Consider the following 19,841-nt stretch of genomic DNA (forward strand, 5'->3'; position numbering starts at 1 on the left):
GTTTCTGTGCTAGAAGAATATGGAGTTCATTATGTCAGCAAAGAGAACAATGTTGCAAATGTTCTTTAACTGTGTCCAATTGAATATTTCTGGTACCAGCTGAAATAGGAGGTGTATGAAAATAGATGGTCTGCCAAAAATGAAGCAGAACTGAAACAATACATCACTTTATTTCACCAGACTCTGTCAATTTAATTCAACATTTTCAAACTCTGATGATTGGCATCAAGACCAAAATCAGAAAACCTGCTGACTGCAAGACTAGATTCCATAATTTAGAGACAGAAGAAACAAATGTTTTCAATTTTGTGTTCTTGGATAATCATACTTGGATATTGTAAAAATAAATAAATCTGATTTTCATGCAGATTTTTGTTTGCATACTCTTAAAGGTATAATGCTAGCTCATTCTCAAATGTATAGATGATATTAAAATATCAAAATACAGATACAGTAATTTCCAAGAAGACATAACAAATGATCAGTTGAATTTTATGCTCAAATAACTTTGAAAAAATTCTATTCTATTTTCAAAATTAAAAATAAGGCATTGTATTTTATAATTTTCAAAGTAAAAATATCTGTGATTTATAAATTGGAAACTATTTTGTTCTTTCCTAAATAACAATTACAGTATTTACTCTAATAATCTGTACTGTTTTTTCCAAAAAATCATGACAAAGTCAGAGTATATGGTTTATTTTAAACAAATTTGGTGACATATGTGATATCCAAGGTGCTTCCAGTTACTAGCATTTTGCTTACTTTGCTAGTAATAAATTTCATTTATCAACTGGATGGCTTTGATAGTTACAAGTTGATAGTTACAAGTAATGTTGTTAAATATTTTTGTACAATTAGTTTTGTGAAAATGAGGATAAATAAAGTAAGTTAAATATACAACTGACAAGGGAGGTTATTCAAAGTATATGTACTGTTTTTGATGAAAATTTAGCCACATGTTACCAAAAGATGATTATACAGTATATGAAAAAAACTGCAAATAGATATTTGTTTACAAGTTACTACTGTGGTTGGCCATCAGAGCACTCCATTGCCAACAGCACTTTATATAGCCATTGTTCATCAGTGAAGTCCACTGACATGCTGACCACATGTTTTGTTCATAAATATTGCATAAAGTTCCAAACTTAATAGTTTTAATGTTATGAAAATGATATTCAAAGAATTTGATACATCAGTGAAGCAACTGATGCCAAATAGCAGCAAATTAAACTGAGAAGCCAGATTCTGGATAAGTAAAAATTGCACTGTTTCTTTTTGACAGTGAGATTAACATAATTTTTTACTTTTTGATATAATGTACACTGTATGGGTGTCAGCTTTATGAAATTGAAACCAAATGGAGATTAGAGTACATGATTTAAGACAGGGTATCTTCACAGCAGACTATCGTTGCAAAATTTTTCCAAATTCTCATTTTCTTTGAAGAGCAGATTGTTTTAAAGACAATTTTCAATGTTCTGAAGGTGTGTTCATAATCTGTTTATGGTGCAAACATTCTTTAGGCTATAATCATTTTTATATTGAAAATCAATATTATTTAGTTAATACTTATTGTATCTAAATTTTCAACAAAATTGGTGAGTACACTTTGAGTAACCTCCCCTTTGAGACTGAAAGAAGTTTTACTTTCATTTAATTAGTAATGTATTCATTATAAAATACATTACTACATATTGCAGGTAATTAATCTCTATTAAATATACAAATTTTTTCTTCAGTATTTTTAACTTTTAATACTATATGGACTTGTAAACAGATAACCACCATATTGAATGCAACTAGAAGGAAGGAAGCTTACTATTGTTACAACCATAAATTATTAAAATTTGTTAAATACATATTAAATTTTCCTTTTTTTTTAGAAGAAGCATTATTTTAAAAAAGATGGAATGCATGGATTACTATAGTAAATATGGTAATTATATTCAAATGCTTACAAAAATTCTTTACTTATACCTACTATAAATGCATTTATACAGTATATATAGTTTTTATTCATTTTTTAAAAATATTCTTTATAAATTTATTTTCATATTTTCAAACCATTGAAAATTATTTACAGAAAGACTATACATAATGAATGTTGAAAGTACATTAAGTATAGAAAAATTATATCTGTTTAAACCTATCTTGATTGATATTTGTCAATAGAAAAAAATAGTTTTGAGATTAGTAATTTGAAATATATCCTATTCTCAGAATTTACTTATATATAAAACTATAAATATTTGTATTTTGAAATAAATTTTTGTTTTTCCTTTTTTAATAATTGGTAAATATTAAAATATATAAATGAAATATATAGAAATTATTTAAATATAAAACAAATTTTGATTTATTAGCTTAATTTGTAATAATTTTTATAGCGAATTCTTTAAAATTTATTTCTAAATCTAATAGTTTTTATTAGGTCATTTTATAAATTTTAAATATGAAACAGTGATTTAATCTTTTATACTTTATTTTTACTTTAGTATTTGTTTCACTTGGAGTATGTATTGCTGTTCAACTTGGTACGTATCCAGCCTGGATGTTCTTTCAGTGTTTCACAGCAATAACATTGTTCTATTGTGCTCATTGGCAAACTTATGTTTCAGGAATATTAAGATTTGGAAAGTAAGCATTATACTTTCATATTAATTTCAAAATTTAATATATTGTTTTTTAAAAACATTGCAATATAAAAAGTATATATTTAGTCATTTTATATATCAAATACTGTGCATATAATACATATATTGTAAATATTATAAGTGTTTTTATTTAAACCAGGCATTTCCAACATAACTGCTCAATAGCCCTAGTAATTTCTTGATCTGGGATTAATAAATAATACTAATTGTTGTTAGGGAGTCAATGGACAGATTTATTATTAATTTTAAAAAAATCAATTATTAGCTTTATTATATATCTTTTAAATTTTATTAAAATACACCACAAAACTCAATTTTTAATTCTGTATTAGTATAGAAAGGGGTTGCCCTTTTGGTACTGAATTAGACTTAGTGTTGGAAAGGAGTAGACAAGCAAAAAAAGTTTGGAAATCCTTGATTTAAACTGTTGTAAAATAATTAATTTGAAACAATTTTACTGCTTCAAAAGTTACTTATTAAAACTTTCATTATATCATTGCTTTCTTTGCATCAGATCAATATTTTAACTTATTCTGATAACTAAACTCTGCAGAAATTGTAAATAACAGAATAGAATTTATAAAAATAGAAACTCTTATTTAAGATTTCTGTAAATTTACTTGTAAATAACAAACATCTAAAAAAAGAACAGTATTTATTTCCAACCAATTGTAAATATAATTGCAATAGAAAAACAAGTTGTTGAACTTCCTTAGAAAGTTACTTTTCTTCAATATATTTTTTAACAAAATATCATTAATATTATATAATGATATTAAGTTTATTTGCAAACATATTAAGAGTAGCAACCATTATCAATTTGTTAATAATACGTTTAAGATTAATTCTGCAATTAATGTAATTTGGCCTGGCTTTTACCTACTAATGATATTTCATTGGAAATGTCTGAAATATAAGAACTTTCATATATGCAAAAGAAATTTAAAGTTTTTGCTTTATTTATTTTTCTTGAGTTTCATTTTACAAAATTGGGATAAATTTATATTTTGTTTGAATGTGTAAAATATAAATCCAGAAAGAATATTAGAGTAATTTTATAGCAAAAACATTCTGATAATCTACTTTGAAGTTGAATAAAAAAAAGTAAGATGTATTCATATCAGAGTATAACTACCCCTTTAGTTCCTGCAAAAAATTAGATTTAGTACGTTACAAACATTTTCAGCCATTTTATAGATGTATTCATCATTAAAATAAAAATGAATAGACAAAATTGCTGTTCATTTTTACTTTAATTAAAAGTCATGAAAAATTATGTTTAATTTCAAAAAAGTTTTCAAGGAATATGACAAAAACAAAAATATTTTTTGTATAACAAAAACATGACAAAAATATTTTTATTTTTGTATTCCTTTTTTTACTATAATGTGGTACAAGTATAAATTTTTTCCTACTTTTACTTTGCTTTCAATGAAAATTGATACACAGGATTTTGCATTTGATATCATTTTAATTTATTTATAACTTTGTCAAACATTTAAATGTATTAAAATAAATGCTAATATTTTTAAACATTAATGACAAATAAATAAATATTTAGTAAATTGCTATAGATATGAAAAAACTGCAGTATGTTGCATAACACTTTATTACATTATGTAAACAGTTTATAGGAAATTGTTAATTTACTATAAAAATATTTATTTGTTTATTTAATACTTTCTGATGTATTAAGCCATAAATAGAAAATAAAATTATTTAATTAAGTATTCCTAAAAATAATAGAAAGAGATTATGGAAAAGGAAAATTTTTATTTAAAAGCAAATATATATATATATGAATCATAATTTAAACTAGCATTTGTATTAAATAAAAAAATAAAGTACCATGTTTCGGGCATTTGTGTTAAGTCTTTTTGGAAGATATTGGAAATACTGTATATATAAATAAAATAAAAAAAACTTTTTTTTTCCTGTTGGAAATATGACAATTTGAAAAATGATGATATAAAATTCAGCCATTATTTTACAATTTTCAGTATTCAAGTTTAACAGATGAAATATTTTGTATTTCATTAATGTAGATATTTCTTAAATTTAAACAGTACAAAAGTTATCAGAAATTAAACTACTATATTAATGTAAACTTAATTTAAAATTTTGATATTAAATATATATAGTAGCTTTTAAATAATCTTATAATAAATTTATTTTTAGATTTGATGTAACAGAAGCACAATTCAGTATAATGGTGGTACATATAATATCTGCCATCTTTGGTCCTACAATATGGTCTTTAAAGGTATGTTATTTTATCATTAATATGTTTTAATGTTACATAGTGAAGTCATAAATTAATAAAGTATGTATTTTTACATTTTTATTAATCTATATTTATTTATTTATTATATTTACAATAACCCAGTGTGCTGTTGTCTACTGGCTTTTTAGATAACTCAGATAACTTGTTTCTGCAGACTTTCCTTCACAACAAGGATGAACTAAGGATAGTACAACCCTTAATATTGTTTTTGGGCCCTATATTGCTGAGAATAGCATCTCTTTTTAGAAAGCATGGCTTTACTTTGCCCATAGCCCCATAACCAACACTAAGAAGAGTGTTATGTAATAATGAAGATACTGTCACACATTAAATGAAAAATCAGGAAACTACAAAATTCTGTTACAACAGGTACTCTCAGGGAAGGAAATTATTTACATTGAGGCTACTACTAGAATGCTACAGTCCAGTATCCTGGAACATCAAGATGATATTAAAAACAACAGACCAGCAACTGAGTTATCTGAAAGGGTACTAGACCAGGGTTATCTACTGCTTTGGGCACACGCCAAATTACTTAAGCAGTGCAATGATCTAAGGGAGTTATTTATATGGGAGAACCTCTATATATCAACAGTAACTGTATTAACACCGTAGTTATCTTATGACAATAATTATTATAGTTGGAGCTGTATGTATACATTTATTGAGATTTTGTATAACTCTCTCCATTATTGCCAAAAAAATCTCTATCTATTAGTTGTTACATGAAATAGAAAATCCTTTGAATAAGCCAGCTACTCATTTCAGATAAAACCAAATATAATTTGAGATTATATATAATAGCAGAATATCTGGCATAATCAATCAGATCAATTGCTGTATTATTATTCAGGTGCAAACAAAAATCACATGGTTGAAAAAATTTCATTACATATTTTGGAGATAATTATACAAATTATATTGTATAAATAATTAATAAAAAATATAATAGTATTTTTTTATTATTGCTTTTTAAATTTTTTATTAATTTATTTCTTCTATTTATTTTCAAGAAATGTTTGGGTTGTAAAATTCTGAATGTAGTTCAAAACCAATCTTTACATATAATGATTGTATAATTTTGTAATATTTAAACAACATATAATACGCTTATTATACAGTAGTCCCAGAATCTCGACTCTCAATTACTGACATTCTGTAAAACATGTTATGTTGTCCAAAAAAGGAGATACATGTAATCTAATTTTTATCTTTGTAACATAACACTAGGATCAAATAAATTATTGTTATTCACTGGCTACATTCATTATCATCATCAACACAATTCCTTGTGTTAACAGGAATATAACTCTTTTTACAAGATTTCACTGCAAAACACAACCATAAAAATGTTACTAACTAGAAATAACCACCAAATAGTGAAATAGTTTAGAAATAGAAATATTCACTATTGGTACTGTACATAATACCAATAATGATTGCACATATAATACTTTTATGAAAATTCTGCTATTTAAACTAGAATCTTTGATATCCATAAAAATCTTTTTGCTTACCTTCTCAGTCCACATTAAGTCAAGTTTGTGGGACTCTGTGGTATTATAAGTTTAAAATGATTAATTCAATATAATAGAATAAGTTGTATATATTATAAATTATATATATTAAAGTTTTTGTACTCATAGTTCAAATAATAATCATCCTCCCTACAATTTTATTGGTTTCTGCTTGTTACAGCAATTACATTATATTGCTGATGAAATATAATTACTTTAACAAGCAGAAAATTAAAAAAGACAAATCACTAAAATTTTACATATATTTTTGGAATTATTATACACTTCTAGATTCCAATATTATGCATTCAACTGAAAATACTACCTACAATTTTAGTGATTGTAGTTGTCTCTGTGGTCATGTATGGTTATATGATCATCATTTTCACTGGTGGTGCAGGAAAAAATGGATCGACGGTTGCCGTAAGTTGAAATCATTCGGATGATGGATTTCTGTTTAATGTTAATCATACTACTAGTCAGGACCCTGCTGACACACTAAAAATTTGTTTGGTTACTAACTCACTACAAGTTAATTGGTTTTTCCCTTATTATTAATTTTATCTGCAGAAAGATGTTAGGATTGCATATGTGTATATATATTTAATTTATAAATAAGAATGCAAGAATTTTCATCTTTCTGCATATTAATACTTTTTAATGTAATAACCATTTAGATACCTTACTTGCATGTGGAACTCAGATTACTGCCCGTGGCTTTGGCCCTAACGGTATCGGTGATTATATGTTACTCTCTGTTAACTATCATTTTATCCGGCGGAGTTGGCAAGAATGGTTCCACAGTTGCTGTAAGTAAATAGACTAATATTCTCACCAATTTTTCTTATTAACCAAATAACAATGTTTATGAAAGATTTCTACCAGAGAGACTAATTTTTCATTTCCTTTTAGGGTACTAGTGTTCTTTCTCCATCCATTCCCATCAGTTTGGTGGTCATTCCTGCTTTCATAATTTACAGAAAGTCCACTTACAATATCTACGAAAACCATCCATGTCTATACATCTTGGCCTTTGGTATGGTGGCATCCAAAGTCACAAATAGACTTGTCGTGAGTATATTTTTATGTTAGTAAAAATTAACAAAACAGAATTATGCATAAATGATGCTCCATTGTACTTAACTGAAGGATCTGGATCAAACAAGATATAATAGTTTTTGATAAATTCAGTATTATAGCTTATAAAAGATAAAAATATAACAAATATTTTAGTATTTATTATAAAAATACAGGTGTTCAATAAGAAAGATATTGCTCTTTTTGAAAGTTACAGTGGTCTGTGGTTGTGTAAACATTATTGCTGTTAATCAGATATACAAAATAATTCCAAAGTGGTTTTTCTTCCTGTTTAATACAGGTAGCCCTTGGTTTACGCCGCAGTTCCGTTCCTACAAAAGCTTGCGCAAATCGAATCGGCGTAAAATGAACCCATATTTACAGTGAGGTGTAGGGTTAGGTTCTACATAAGTGAAAAATAAGCAAATAATTTTGTTTATTAATATAATATAATACAAAATACATATAAAATTAATTTTTAAAATNTATTCTTTATAAATTTATTTTCATATTTTCAAACCATTGAAAATTATTTACAGAAAGACTATACATAATGAATGTTGAAAGTACATTAAGTATAGAAAAATTATATCTGTTTAAACCTATCTTGATTGATATTTGTCAATAGAAAAAAATAGTTTTGAGATTAGTAATTTGAAATATATCCTATTCTCAGAATTTACTTATATATAAAACTATAAATATTTGTATTTTGAAATAAATTTTTGTTTTTCCTTTTTTAATAATTGGTAAATATTAAAATATATAAATGAAATATATAGAAATTATTTAAATATAAAACAAATTTTGATTTATTAGCTTAATTTGTAATAATTTTTATAGCGAATTCTTTAAAATTTATTTCTAAATCTAATAGTTTTTATTAGGTCATTTTATAAATTTTAAATATGAAACAGTGATTTAATCTTTTATACTTTATTTTTACTTTAGTATTTGTTTCACTTGGAGTATGTATTGCTGTTCAACTTGGTACGTATCCAGCCTGGATGTTCTTTCAGTGTTTCACAGCAATAACATTGTTCTATTGTGCTCATTGGCAAACTTATGTTTCAGGAATATTAAGATTTGGAAAGTAAGCATTATACTTTCATATTAATTTCAAAATTTAATATATTGTTTTTTAAAAACATTGCAATATAAAAAGTATATATTTAGTCATTTTATATATCAAATACTGTGCATATAATACATATATTGTAAATATTATAAGTGTTTTTATTTAAACCAGGCATTTCCAACATAACTGCTCAATAGCCCTAGTAATTTCTTGATCTGGGATTAATAAATAATACTAATTGTTGTTAGGGAGTCAATGGACAGATTTATTATTAATTTTAAAAAAATCAATTATTAGCTTTATTATATATCTTTTAAATTTTATTAAAATACGCCACAAAACTCAATTTTTAATTCTGTATTAGTATAGAAAGGGGTTGCCCTTTTGGTACTGAATTAGACTTAGTGTTGGAAAGGAGTAGACAAGCAAAAAAAGTTTGGAAATCCTTGATTTAAACTGTTGTAAAATAATTAATTTGAAACAATTTTACTGCTTCAAAAGTTACTTATTAAAACTTTCATTATATCATTGCTTTCTTTGCATCAGATCAATATTTTAACTTATTCTGATAACTAAACTCTGCAGAAATTGTAAATAACAGAATAGAATTTATAAAAATAGAAACTCTTATTTAAGATTTCTGTAAATTTACTTGTAAATAACAAACATCTAAAAAAAGAACAGTATTTATTTCCAACCAATTGTAAATATAATTGCAATAGAAAAACAAGTTGTTGAACTTCCTTAGAAAGTTACTTTTCTTCAATATATTTTTTAACAAAATATCATTAATATTATATAATGATATTAAGTTTATTTGCAAACATATTAAGAGTAGCAACCATTATCAATTTGTTAATAATACGTTTAAGATTAATTCTGCAATTAATGTAATTTGGCCTGGCTTTTACCTACTAATGATATTTCATTGGAAATGTCTGAAATATAAGAACTTTCATATATGCAAAAGAAATTTAAAGTTTTTGCTTTATTTATTTTTCTTGAGTTTCATTTTACAAAATTGGGATAAATTTATATTTTGTTTGAATGTGTAAAATATAAATCCAGAAAGAATATTAGAGTAATTTTATAGCAAAAACATTCTGATAATCTACTTTGAAGTTGAATAAAAAAAAGTAAGATGTATTCATATCAGAGTATAACTACCCCTTTAGTTCCTGCAAAAAATTAGATTTAGTACGTTACAAACATTTTCAGCCATTTTATAGATGTATTCATCATTAAAATAAAAATGAATAGACAAAATTGCTGTTCATTTTTACTTTAATTAAAAGTCATGAAAAATTATGTTTAATTTCAAAAAAGTTTTCAAGGAATATGACAAAAACAAAAATATTTTTTGTATAACAAAAACATGACAAAAATATTTTTATTTTTGTATTCCTTTTTTTACTATAATGTGGTACAAGTATAAATTTTTTCCTACTTTTACTTTGCTTTCAATGAAAATTGATACACAGGATTTTGCATTTGATATCATTTTAATTTATTTATAACTTTGTCAAACATTTAAATGTATTAAAATAAATGCTAATATTTTTAAACATTAATGACAAATAAATAAATATTTAGTAAATTGCTATAGATATGAAAAAACTGCAGTATGTTGCATAACACTTTATTACATTATGTAAACAGTTTATAGGAAATTGTTAATTTACTATAAAAATATTTATTTGTTTATTTAATACTTTCTGATGTATTAAGCCATAAATAGAAAATAAAATTATTTAATTAAGTATTCCTAAAAATAATAGAAAGAGATTATGGAAAAGGAAAATTTTTATTTAAAAGCAAATATATATATATATGAATCATAATTTAAACTAGCATTTGTATTAAATAAAAAAATAAAGTACCATGTTTCGGGCATTTGTGTTAAGTCTTTTTGGAAGATATTGGAAATACTGTATATATAAATAAAATAAAAAAAACTTTTTTTTTCCTGTTGGAAATATGACAATTTGAAAAATGATGATATAAAATTCAGCCATTATTTTACAATTTTCAGTATTCAAGTTTAACAGATGAAATATTTTGTATTTCATTAATGTAGATATTTCTTAAATTTAAACAGTACAAAAGTTATCAGAAATTAAACTACTATATTAATGTAAACTTAATTTAAAATTTTGATATTAAATATATATAGTAGCTTTTAAATAATCTTATAATAAATTTATTTTTAGATTTGATGTAACAGAAGCACAATTCAGTATAATGGTGGTACATATAATATCTGCCATCTTTGGTCCTACAATATGGTCTTTAAAGGTATGTTATTTTATCATTAATATGTTTTAATGTTACATAGTGAAGTCATAAATTAATAAAGTATGTATTTTTACATTTTTATTAATCTATATTTATTTATTTATTATATTTACAATAACCCAGTGTGCTGTTGTCTACTGGCTTTTTAGATAACTCAGATAACTTGTTTCTGCAGACTTTCCTTCACAACAAGGATGAACTAAGGATAGTACAACCCTTAATATTGTTTTTGGGCCCTATATTGCTGAGAATAGCATCTCTTTTTAGAAAGCATGGCTTTACTTTGCCCATAGCCCCATAACCAACACTAAGAAGAGTGTTATGTAATAATGAAGATACTGTCACACATTAAATGAAAAATCAGGAAACTACAAAATTCTGTTACAACAGGTACTCTCAGGGAAGGAAATTATTTACATTGAGGCTACTACTAGAATGCTACAGTCCAGTATCCTGGAACATCAAGATGATATTAAAAACAACAGACCAGCAACTGAGTTATCTGAAAGGGTACTAGACCAGGGTTATCTACTGCTTTGGGCACACGCCAAATTACTTAAGCAGTGCAATGATCTAAGGGAGTTATTTATATGGGAGAACCTCTATATATCAACAGTAACTGTATTAACACCGTAGTTATCTTATGACAATAATTATTATAGTTGAAGCTGTATGTATACATTTATTGAGATTTTGTATAACTCTCTCCATTATTGCCAAAAAAATCTCTATCTATTAGTTGTTACATGAAATAGAAAATCCTTTGAATAAGCCAGCTACTCATTTCAGATAAAACCAAATATAATTTGAGATTATATATAATAGCAGAATATCTGGCATAATCAATCAGATCAATTGCTGTATTATTATTCAGGTGCAAACAAAAATCACATGGTTGAAAAAATTTCATTACATATTTTGGAGATAATTATACAAATTATATTGTATAAATAATTAATAAAAAATATAATAGTATTTTTTTATTATTGCTTTTTAAATTTTTTATTAATTTATTTCTTCTATTTATTTTCAAGAAATGTTTGGGTTGTAAAATTCTGAATGTAGTTCAAAACCAATCTTTACATATAATGATTGTATAATTTTGTAATATTTAAACAACATATAATACGCTTATTATACAGTAGTCCCAGAATCTCGACTCTCAATTACTGACATTCTGTAAAACATGTTATGTTGTCCAAAAAAGGAGATACATGTAATCTAATTTTTATCTTTGTAACATAACACTAGGATCAAATAAATTATTGTTATTCACTGGCTACATTCATTATCATCATCAACACAATTCCTTGTGTTAACAGGAATATAACTCTTTTTACAAGATTTCACTGCAAAACACAACCATAAAAATGTTACTAACTAGAAATAACCACCAAATAGTGAAATAGTTTAGAAATAGAAATATTCACTATTGGTACTGTACATAATACCAATAATGATTGCACATATAATACTTTTATGAAAATTCTGCTATTTAAACTAGAATCTTTGATATCCATAAAAATCTTTTTGCTTACCTTCTCAGTCCACATTAAGTCAAGTTTGTGGGACTCTGTGGTATTATAAGTTTAAAATGATTAATTCAATATAATAGAATAAGTTGTATATATTATAAATTATATATATTAAAGTTTTTGTACTCATAGTTCAAATAATAATCATCCTCCCTACAATTTTATTGGTTTCTGCTTGTTACAGCAATTACATTATATTGCTGATGAAATATAATTACTTTAACAAGCAGAAAATTAAAAAAGACAAATCACTAAAATTTTACATATATTTTTGGAATTATTATACACTTCTAGATTCCAATATTATGCATTCAACTGAAAATACTACCTACAATTTTAGTGATTGTAGTTGTCTCTGTGGTCATGTATGGTTATATGATCATCATTTTCACTGGTGGTGCAGGAAAAAATGGATCGACGGTTGCCGTAAGTTGAAATCATTCGGATGATGGATTTCTGTTTAATGTTAATCATACTACTAGTCAGGACCCTGCTGACACACTAAAAATTTGTTTGGTTACTAACTCACTACAAGTTAATTGGTTTTTCCCTTATTATTAATTTTATCTGCAGAAAGATGTTAGGATTGCATATGTGTATATATATTTAATTTATAAATAAGAATGCAAGAATTTTCATCTTTCTGCATATTAATACTTTTTAATGTAATAACCATTTAGATACCTTACTTGCATGTGGAACTCAGATTACTGCCCGTGGCTTTGGCCCTAACGGTATCGGTGATTATATGTTACTCTCTGTTAACTATCATTTTATCCGGCGGAGTTGGCAAGAATGGTTCCACAGTTGCTGTAAGTAAATAGACTAATATTCTCACCAATTTTTCTTATTAACCAAATAACAATGTTTATGAAAGATTTCTACCAGAGAGACTAATTTTTCATTTCCTTTTAGGGTACTAGTGTTCTTTCTCCATCCATTCCCATCAGTTTGGTGGTCATTCCTGCTTTCATAATTTACAGAAAGTCCACTTACAATATCTACGAAAACCATCCATGTCTATACATCTTGGCCTTTGGTATGGTGGCATCCAAAGTCACAAATAGACTTGTCGTGAGTATATTTTTATGTTAGTAAAAATTAACAAAACAGAATTATGCATAAATGATGCTCCATTGTACTTAACTGAAGGATCTGGATCAAACAAGATATAATAGTTTTTGATAAATTCAGTATTATAGCTTATAAAAGATAAAAATATAACAAATATTTTAGTATTTATTATAAAAATACAGGTGTTCAATAAGAAAGATATTGCTCTTTTTGAAAGTTACAGTGGTCTGTGGTTGTGTAAACATTATTGCTGTTAATCAGATATACAAAATAATTCCAAAGTGGTTTTTCTTCCTGTTTAATACAGGTAGCCCTTGGTTTACGCCGCAGTTCCGTTCCTACAAAAGCTTGCGCAAATCGAATCGGCGTAAAATGAACCCATATTTACAGTGAGGTGTAGGGTTAGGTTCTACATAAGTGAAAAATAAGCAAATAATTTTGTTTATTAATATAATATAATACAAAATACATATAAAATACATTTTAAAAATTATTTCACTTTATTTTATGATAAATTTTTGTTTTTATTAAAAAATTTTAGTTTCGGATCTCTTACATTTTTCGGAAAAAAGTATTCATCTTTAATTGTTTACATTTTTGTGTTCTTTCATTGAGAATTTCGGAATATGGTCGAATGGATGCAATGATGCTTCATTTTACATTTGCACTTCGTTCCCAATCATTGTCTAAGTCACAAAGGTCATCCGTCAAACTTTCCATAGTTGAAAGGATACGTTAATCCAACGTAGAGCTACGGATGAGCGGAGACACTGATTGGTCGACCAGCGGTTGCCGTAGCGCATGTATAAGGTCAGTTTGAGCAGGAAAATTGAAGGTGGCTAAGGAGAGATAGATATCGTCTTGCTAATAAAAAAGTATCGTCTGGCCAATGAGAAGTAGATTTGTCTCACTAACGATAGTTTGTGATCGCCGGAAGTGCTACTGTGTCATAAGGTGTTCTCCTAAACGAACTGATACGGGATACATTCATTGGTGCTATGGATTTGGACGCCATTTATTGGACTATTAATTAAGTTTGATAACTTGACTCGTGGGTACTTAAACATTTAGTGTTTTAATATTAATTTAATGCAAATGTATACATATCCAATAATATTAAACAGAAAAACTAAATATATTCAATAAAAATCTTTGTTTTAATGAATGTACAATGTCGTGGCTTGGTAAATACAACACTGAAATGAAAATCAGTCTGGCATAGGGGCAAATTGCGTAGTGGTGTTATTGTGAATCGACGTAAACCGAGGGCTACCTGTACTCAAATACTATTGGTAATGAGTGATATGCTGCCATCTACAAATAACAATTCTTAATTTTAGAATATCCATTAAGAATTACACTTTGAAATAGTGAACTAAAGTTTTGCAAAATGTTTAAAGAATGTTTATGCAGTTTTGCTGTTACAGAATATTCCTATATTGTGATCTTTTCATACCCATTATAGGCAATAATCTTCTGTTAGACCTTCATTTCTAAAGCACAATATATTTGATTAAGTCAATTTTAATATCAGGAATGTGTTTAAGAAATTGAATTTGTTTTCTAAAACATTGCAGTGTCCGTTACTTCATCAGAAAGAAAATTACCTTATAAGTGACACTTCCTTTGTGTGTCAAAGATTATTTTACCATTGAAAGTAATAAGAATAGAAATATTTTGGTATCAACATTAAAATGATGTATGATGAAATTTAAAACTTTAAAAATAAAGTGAAGCACCATTTTTATCTGTTTAAATCCTAAATCTTAGGATTAGACCCAACTACATAGTCACAGGTTAATACTATGAAAAATGCAAGTTTGAATTCAACCTTTATAGTGGGCTGTTGATTTTAATCTTGTCTATACCGTCAGATCTATTACTAATTAGAAATATGGTCTAAAAATGAGCTTTATATCTCATGCATTAGCATTTCACATTAAGACCAAGGAACATGATTTCAATTGTATGACATTTGACTTTACCCATGTTTTCTGTTTCTATTTTCTTGGCTAAAAGTACAAAATAATACAGTGTATAAATGATGGCTAATAGATATGTTGTGTGTAAAGACTGTTTTATCATGATAAAACAGTCTTTACACACAACAGTCTTATCATTTTTTTTAGTTTTTATTTTTGTTGCCACCAGTTTTACTTTCTAAACTGATAAGGCTACCAGCACTTGCATTAATTAGTGTCTGGAAAGCAAAAGTAGCATGTTAAACTGTCACTTAAAATTCAAAAAGGATTCCTATTTCTATGCCAGAGTAAATTTGATGACCTGTAACTCCCATTAATGGCACTCAGCTATGTGTTCTGAGTTGTCCCTAGTATGGTTATATCTAAATTAATAGTTCTGGAAGCAACAAAGGTCAGGTGGAAGTCTGGGTAGCATAATGGCAATGTGACTGCAAACTCCCACAACTCCTGCATACCATGAGGGAGTTGTGGGTTCAAATTCTGCTTTGGGTAAATACTTTTCCTCCAGAACATTCTAAATTAATTATTAAGTATTAATTTAATTATAATTATTAAATTTATCAAGAGATGGTGCCTAACACCTACATAGGTAGGTGTTAGGCACCATCTCTTGATAAAAGACCTCAATAAAATTTGATTTAAAATTCCATGATGGCATATGAAAAGTATTGTTCAATTTGAGTGTAATGAATCAGCTTGAAGTGGATTGTTATAAAAATATTGGTTTTGTAACATTACACTAGATGATGATGGCTAATGATTTTATTCTTTTCAAATTTCTAGATTAAATTATTTACATTCTTCATAATGGGATGATGAGGATATTAAAAAAAAATTATAATTTAACCTTTATTTTTAATAGATTGCTCATATGACCAAAAGTGAAATGGATTATCTAGATTCTATACTTATTGGACCAGGAATGCTCTTTCTAAATCAGTATTTCAATACCTTCATGAATGAATATGTTGTACTCTGGCTATGTCTAGTAAGTCTCGTTATTTGCAAGCTGTTCAAATTATAAATATTTGTGATTGTTAAATAATTTTATTTTTAGGTTTATTCTGCAGCTGATCTGTTCCATTACTGTATGATAGTTTGCAATCAGATATCTGCCCATTTAAAAATACATCTGTTTTCAATTGCACCCAGAACGACTGTCGTGCCTGCCTGTACTTTCTCAACAAATGGAACAAAGAGGACGGGAAGTACGATATCCAAACTAAAGTAGATTTGTTATAACTAAGACAAACATATATTTTGATTGCCATTAAGGACAGTTCAAATCGTCCAAAATGGAAATTAATTACAGTGTAAAAAATTTCATATTGGCATTTCATATTTACTCATAAGAGAATATTTTTATTACAATTTTAATATGTTTTGACGAAATATGGCACTTCCCCACTACCGACTCATCTGGACGATGTTCCTTGCTGTGATATACGTAGTAGATTTTAGAATTCAGGCCAATTAAACTAGTTGATAGCTACAGACAGGAAGCATCTCTTTTGAGAACAGTTTTATGTATAATTTTGTCAATTTCAAGCTTAGTAACTGCATACTTAGGTTCTATGCAAATTAATCCTTAACGAAGAAAGGTCACATTAATTTATGCCATAGTTATAACGTCTATCGTCCGTGCAGTTGTTTGTAATTTTGATTTGTCCACGTACGTTCACATTTAAATTTGGAAACGATTATTCGACGCAACATCGAGATATTGAATATGCACTATGAGAATGCCATTCGATAATTTAAATCATTCCTAACTGTAGTGGGATTTTTTTATAATTACAAGTATTTTTTGTAATAATTTTGTTAAAATTTCTGCTACTAATGGCTTTTTTCCCCCCTCCACATTTTTTGAAAATGCTATTGATGGGATAGTTCTTCCACTTAGCTCCTGAAAGAAAGATTTATGTTAAGCAGAATGGATTGTTTGTAGTTAAAACTAATTCTGGTATTTATAATTATTTACAAGGCAAAAGACAATTTGTAACTTATGATCCTTTCAGCAAAATTAAATATTTTAATTGCGATCAAGAAAAATTCCTACATTCCCTTTATTAGTTTGTAAATATTACTGTTACATCACTAGGAATGTTGTCAAATTTCTGACATCATTAAGTTTGTGTGTAAGTCTGTTTCTAGTATTCATGCACTAGTTTCTCCTAATTTGAATAGAAATTAGATATTTTAAAAATCTGTATTTATTGTAGAAAAGTGTAAAGCATTAAAATTGAAGAAACCCTTTCTAAATCAATTTCAGTCATTCATTAGTCCTATTGTGTATCTAGTCAAAGAAAAAATTATTTTCAAATTTTGTTAGTTGTGAATAAAAAAATTTGATAATAAGAATGTTTATTTCTTTTGTCATTTCACAGAGACAATGCTTTTAATAGTACTCGTTTTATTTTGACTTAAACTACAAAGCTGTCCCAAGTACTCTTTCACCATTTCTTATCAACATTTACATGAAAACTCTGTATTAAAATAATTGTGTATTTCTTTCTACACGTTTATTATGCAGTTAATATTGCACAGTTTCTCTTCTCAAATATAGTTCATCATCCTTGCTCAACTAACATTTAAATTTTGTGAGTTAGTCAAAATAAATGTGCAAAGCAAAATAATTTACAAGCAAAGACCAAAACAAAAATATTTTGAGAAATCCAGTGACCAAAGACAAAGAGAGATCAGATAGCTGCACAGACGCCACAAGTAATACTGTATGGCACATTTCCGTGTTCCGTACACAATATTACTCCAGATTATTTAATAAATATCACCTCTGTAAAAAAGATGTAAACCTTAATTTATGAATTGTGTTACAAGGTTTCAGTGGTCCACAAATTTACTTCAAATCCTACAAGAAAGATCATTGACAACAGTTCTTTGTAACCCATTACAAAATTTATACAGATCTGGGAATGCTTTGTTTAAGTAACAGATCATTTATTTGATCGTATTTTCCATATTTTAAAAGGAAAAGCTTTTATTAAAAAGTAAGTACAATAATAATTCGTATCACAATTACACAAATTCAAAAAACAATCACTGGATTTCTCATGTGACAGTCTTGGGCAATACCAAGTTGCCATTACCACAAATACGTTGTGGAAATAACACAATCCAACTATATTTTAAAATAAAACGTGCAGACGCAGATGTATACATAATGATAAACTTTAAAAAATATGATCATAAAAAAATTCCAGACATGACAATTTTTATTTCTGTGCAATAGTGATTGGTGCAGAGCACTTTGACTTTAAGAAACTATCGCTCTCTCGAAATGATCTATACAATGGAGTTGTCAGTAGATTAATATAGAGTACAGATTATTGGATGATATGTTGAGATTAAGTTACAAGAGTCAAAATCGAACGACGACGACAAAGTAATCCTCTATTATGTATGTGTTTCTCCGTGCGAGTTATTAGACAATTCCATTTATTTTGAATTCTATACACAAGAAATGGAATATTATGAGACATCTCGAAGATCGGCTATGGTTTTGCATTAGTTTCTACGGATCCAACATCAATCCGAGAAATTTCCTAACAAAAAAGAACTAGTTTAACGGATTAGATTAATGACAGTGAAACAAACCACCGTTGGCACATAATCACTGCACAACTTAATAAGGTGATGCGCTTACACCACTTTGGAATACAGAAGTGACTTATTTAACAAAATATAATTGGCAATTCCCATAGGGATTACCCTGATTAAATTTAATTTTGAACCACTTCCACATAATTGGCGGGATACAGTCCCACTCTCCCGTCTTTGCGACCCTTGCACCATCCTTGTTCATCTTCGTCTTCTAGCTTTTCAAACAGATCACCTGGCAAAACACAGTTTGTCAGCAGTTTGTTTGAGCATTTTAAATAAATTACAGGACTTACCTTGTTTGAAAGATAATTCGTCTGCCTCTGTGCCTATGTAATCGTAGAGGGCTTTGACAGGCACGCCAGGTTCTCCGGTATCTACCAAAGCATCATTCTGATATTCCTCCCAATCTTCTTGATCTTCAAATGGATTTTGTTCTTGGCCATTCCTATAAAATAAAGTTGTAAGTAAATTAAAATCAAAATATTAGATAAATTGTAGATGCAACCATTCTTTTTTTTAATAGATTTTCGTTTATGAATTGCTTAAAGTGTATATATTTAGAACAACATGCTTTCTTAAAAATTCTTTAATATAAACATTTTACAAAAATAATTTTAAATGAAACTGGTATTTCTTTATTTGTATCATCTTAAAATTAATTTGTTTTATAATTAAGAACACACAAAGATAACATAATTTCAAATCTTAAAGCTATTTG

The 19,841-nt window shown here is 27.0% G+C and overlaps 2 protein-coding genes across 9 annotated transcripts in view; one reads left to right on the top strand and one right to left on the bottom strand.

Moving 5' to 3' along the window:
• Window positions 1–17,824, top strand: part of LOC111629693 (cholinephosphotransferase 1-like) — a 33,624-nt gene extending 15,800 nt beyond the window's left edge. The window contains exons 3-14 of the mRNA XM_023373581.1: window positions 2,502–2,643; window positions 4,839–4,923; window positions 6,753–6,884; window positions 7,139–7,270; window positions 7,374–7,532; window positions 8,486–8,631; window positions 10,827–10,911; window positions 12,741–12,872; window positions 13,127–13,258; window positions 13,362–13,520; window positions 16,365–16,490; window positions 16,560–17,824. Coding sequence (XP_023229349.1) covers window positions 2,502–2,643; window positions 4,839–4,923; window positions 6,753–6,884; window positions 7,139–7,270; window positions 7,374–7,532; window positions 8,486–8,631; window positions 10,827–10,911; window positions 12,741–12,872; window positions 13,127–13,258; window positions 13,362–13,520; window positions 16,365–16,490; window positions 16,560–16,733 — 1,604 coding nt within the window. The 3' untranslated portion in view covers window positions 16,734–17,824. The remainder of the gene's footprint in view (window positions 1–2,501; window positions 2,644–4,838; window positions 4,924–6,752; window positions 6,885–7,138; window positions 7,271–7,373; window positions 7,533–8,485; window positions 8,632–10,826; window positions 10,912–12,740; window positions 12,873–13,126; window positions 13,259–13,361; window positions 13,521–16,364; window positions 16,491–16,559) is intronic.
• A 74-nt stretch (window positions 17,825–17,898) lies between these two features.
• LOC111629698 (protein kinase C and casein kinase substrate in neurons protein 1-like) overlaps window positions 17,899–19,841 on the bottom strand; it is an 82,409-nt gene continuing 80,466 nt past the window's right edge. For all 8 annotated transcript variants that reach the window (XM_023373590.1, XM_023373593.1, XM_023373589.1 and 5 more), the window contains 2 exons: window positions 19,417–19,568; window positions 17,899–19,355 (listed from right to left, as the gene is read on the bottom strand). In XM_023373590.1, the coding sequence (XP_023229358.1) occupies window positions 19,243–19,355; window positions 19,417–19,568 (265 nt within the window). In that variant the 3' untranslated portion in view covers window positions 17,899–19,242. The remainder of the gene's footprint in view (window positions 19,356–19,416; window positions 19,569–19,841) is intronic.

Source organism: Centruroides sculpturatus, unplaced genomic scaffold (assembly GCF_000671375.1).
Source record: "Centruroides sculpturatus isolate CEXI.00-Female unplaced genomic scaffold, Cexi_2.0 scaffold460, whole genome shotgun sequence".
In the NCBI taxonomy this organism is placed as follows: domain Eukaryota; kingdom Metazoa; phylum Arthropoda; class Arachnida; order Scorpiones; family Buthidae; genus Centruroides; species Centruroides sculpturatus.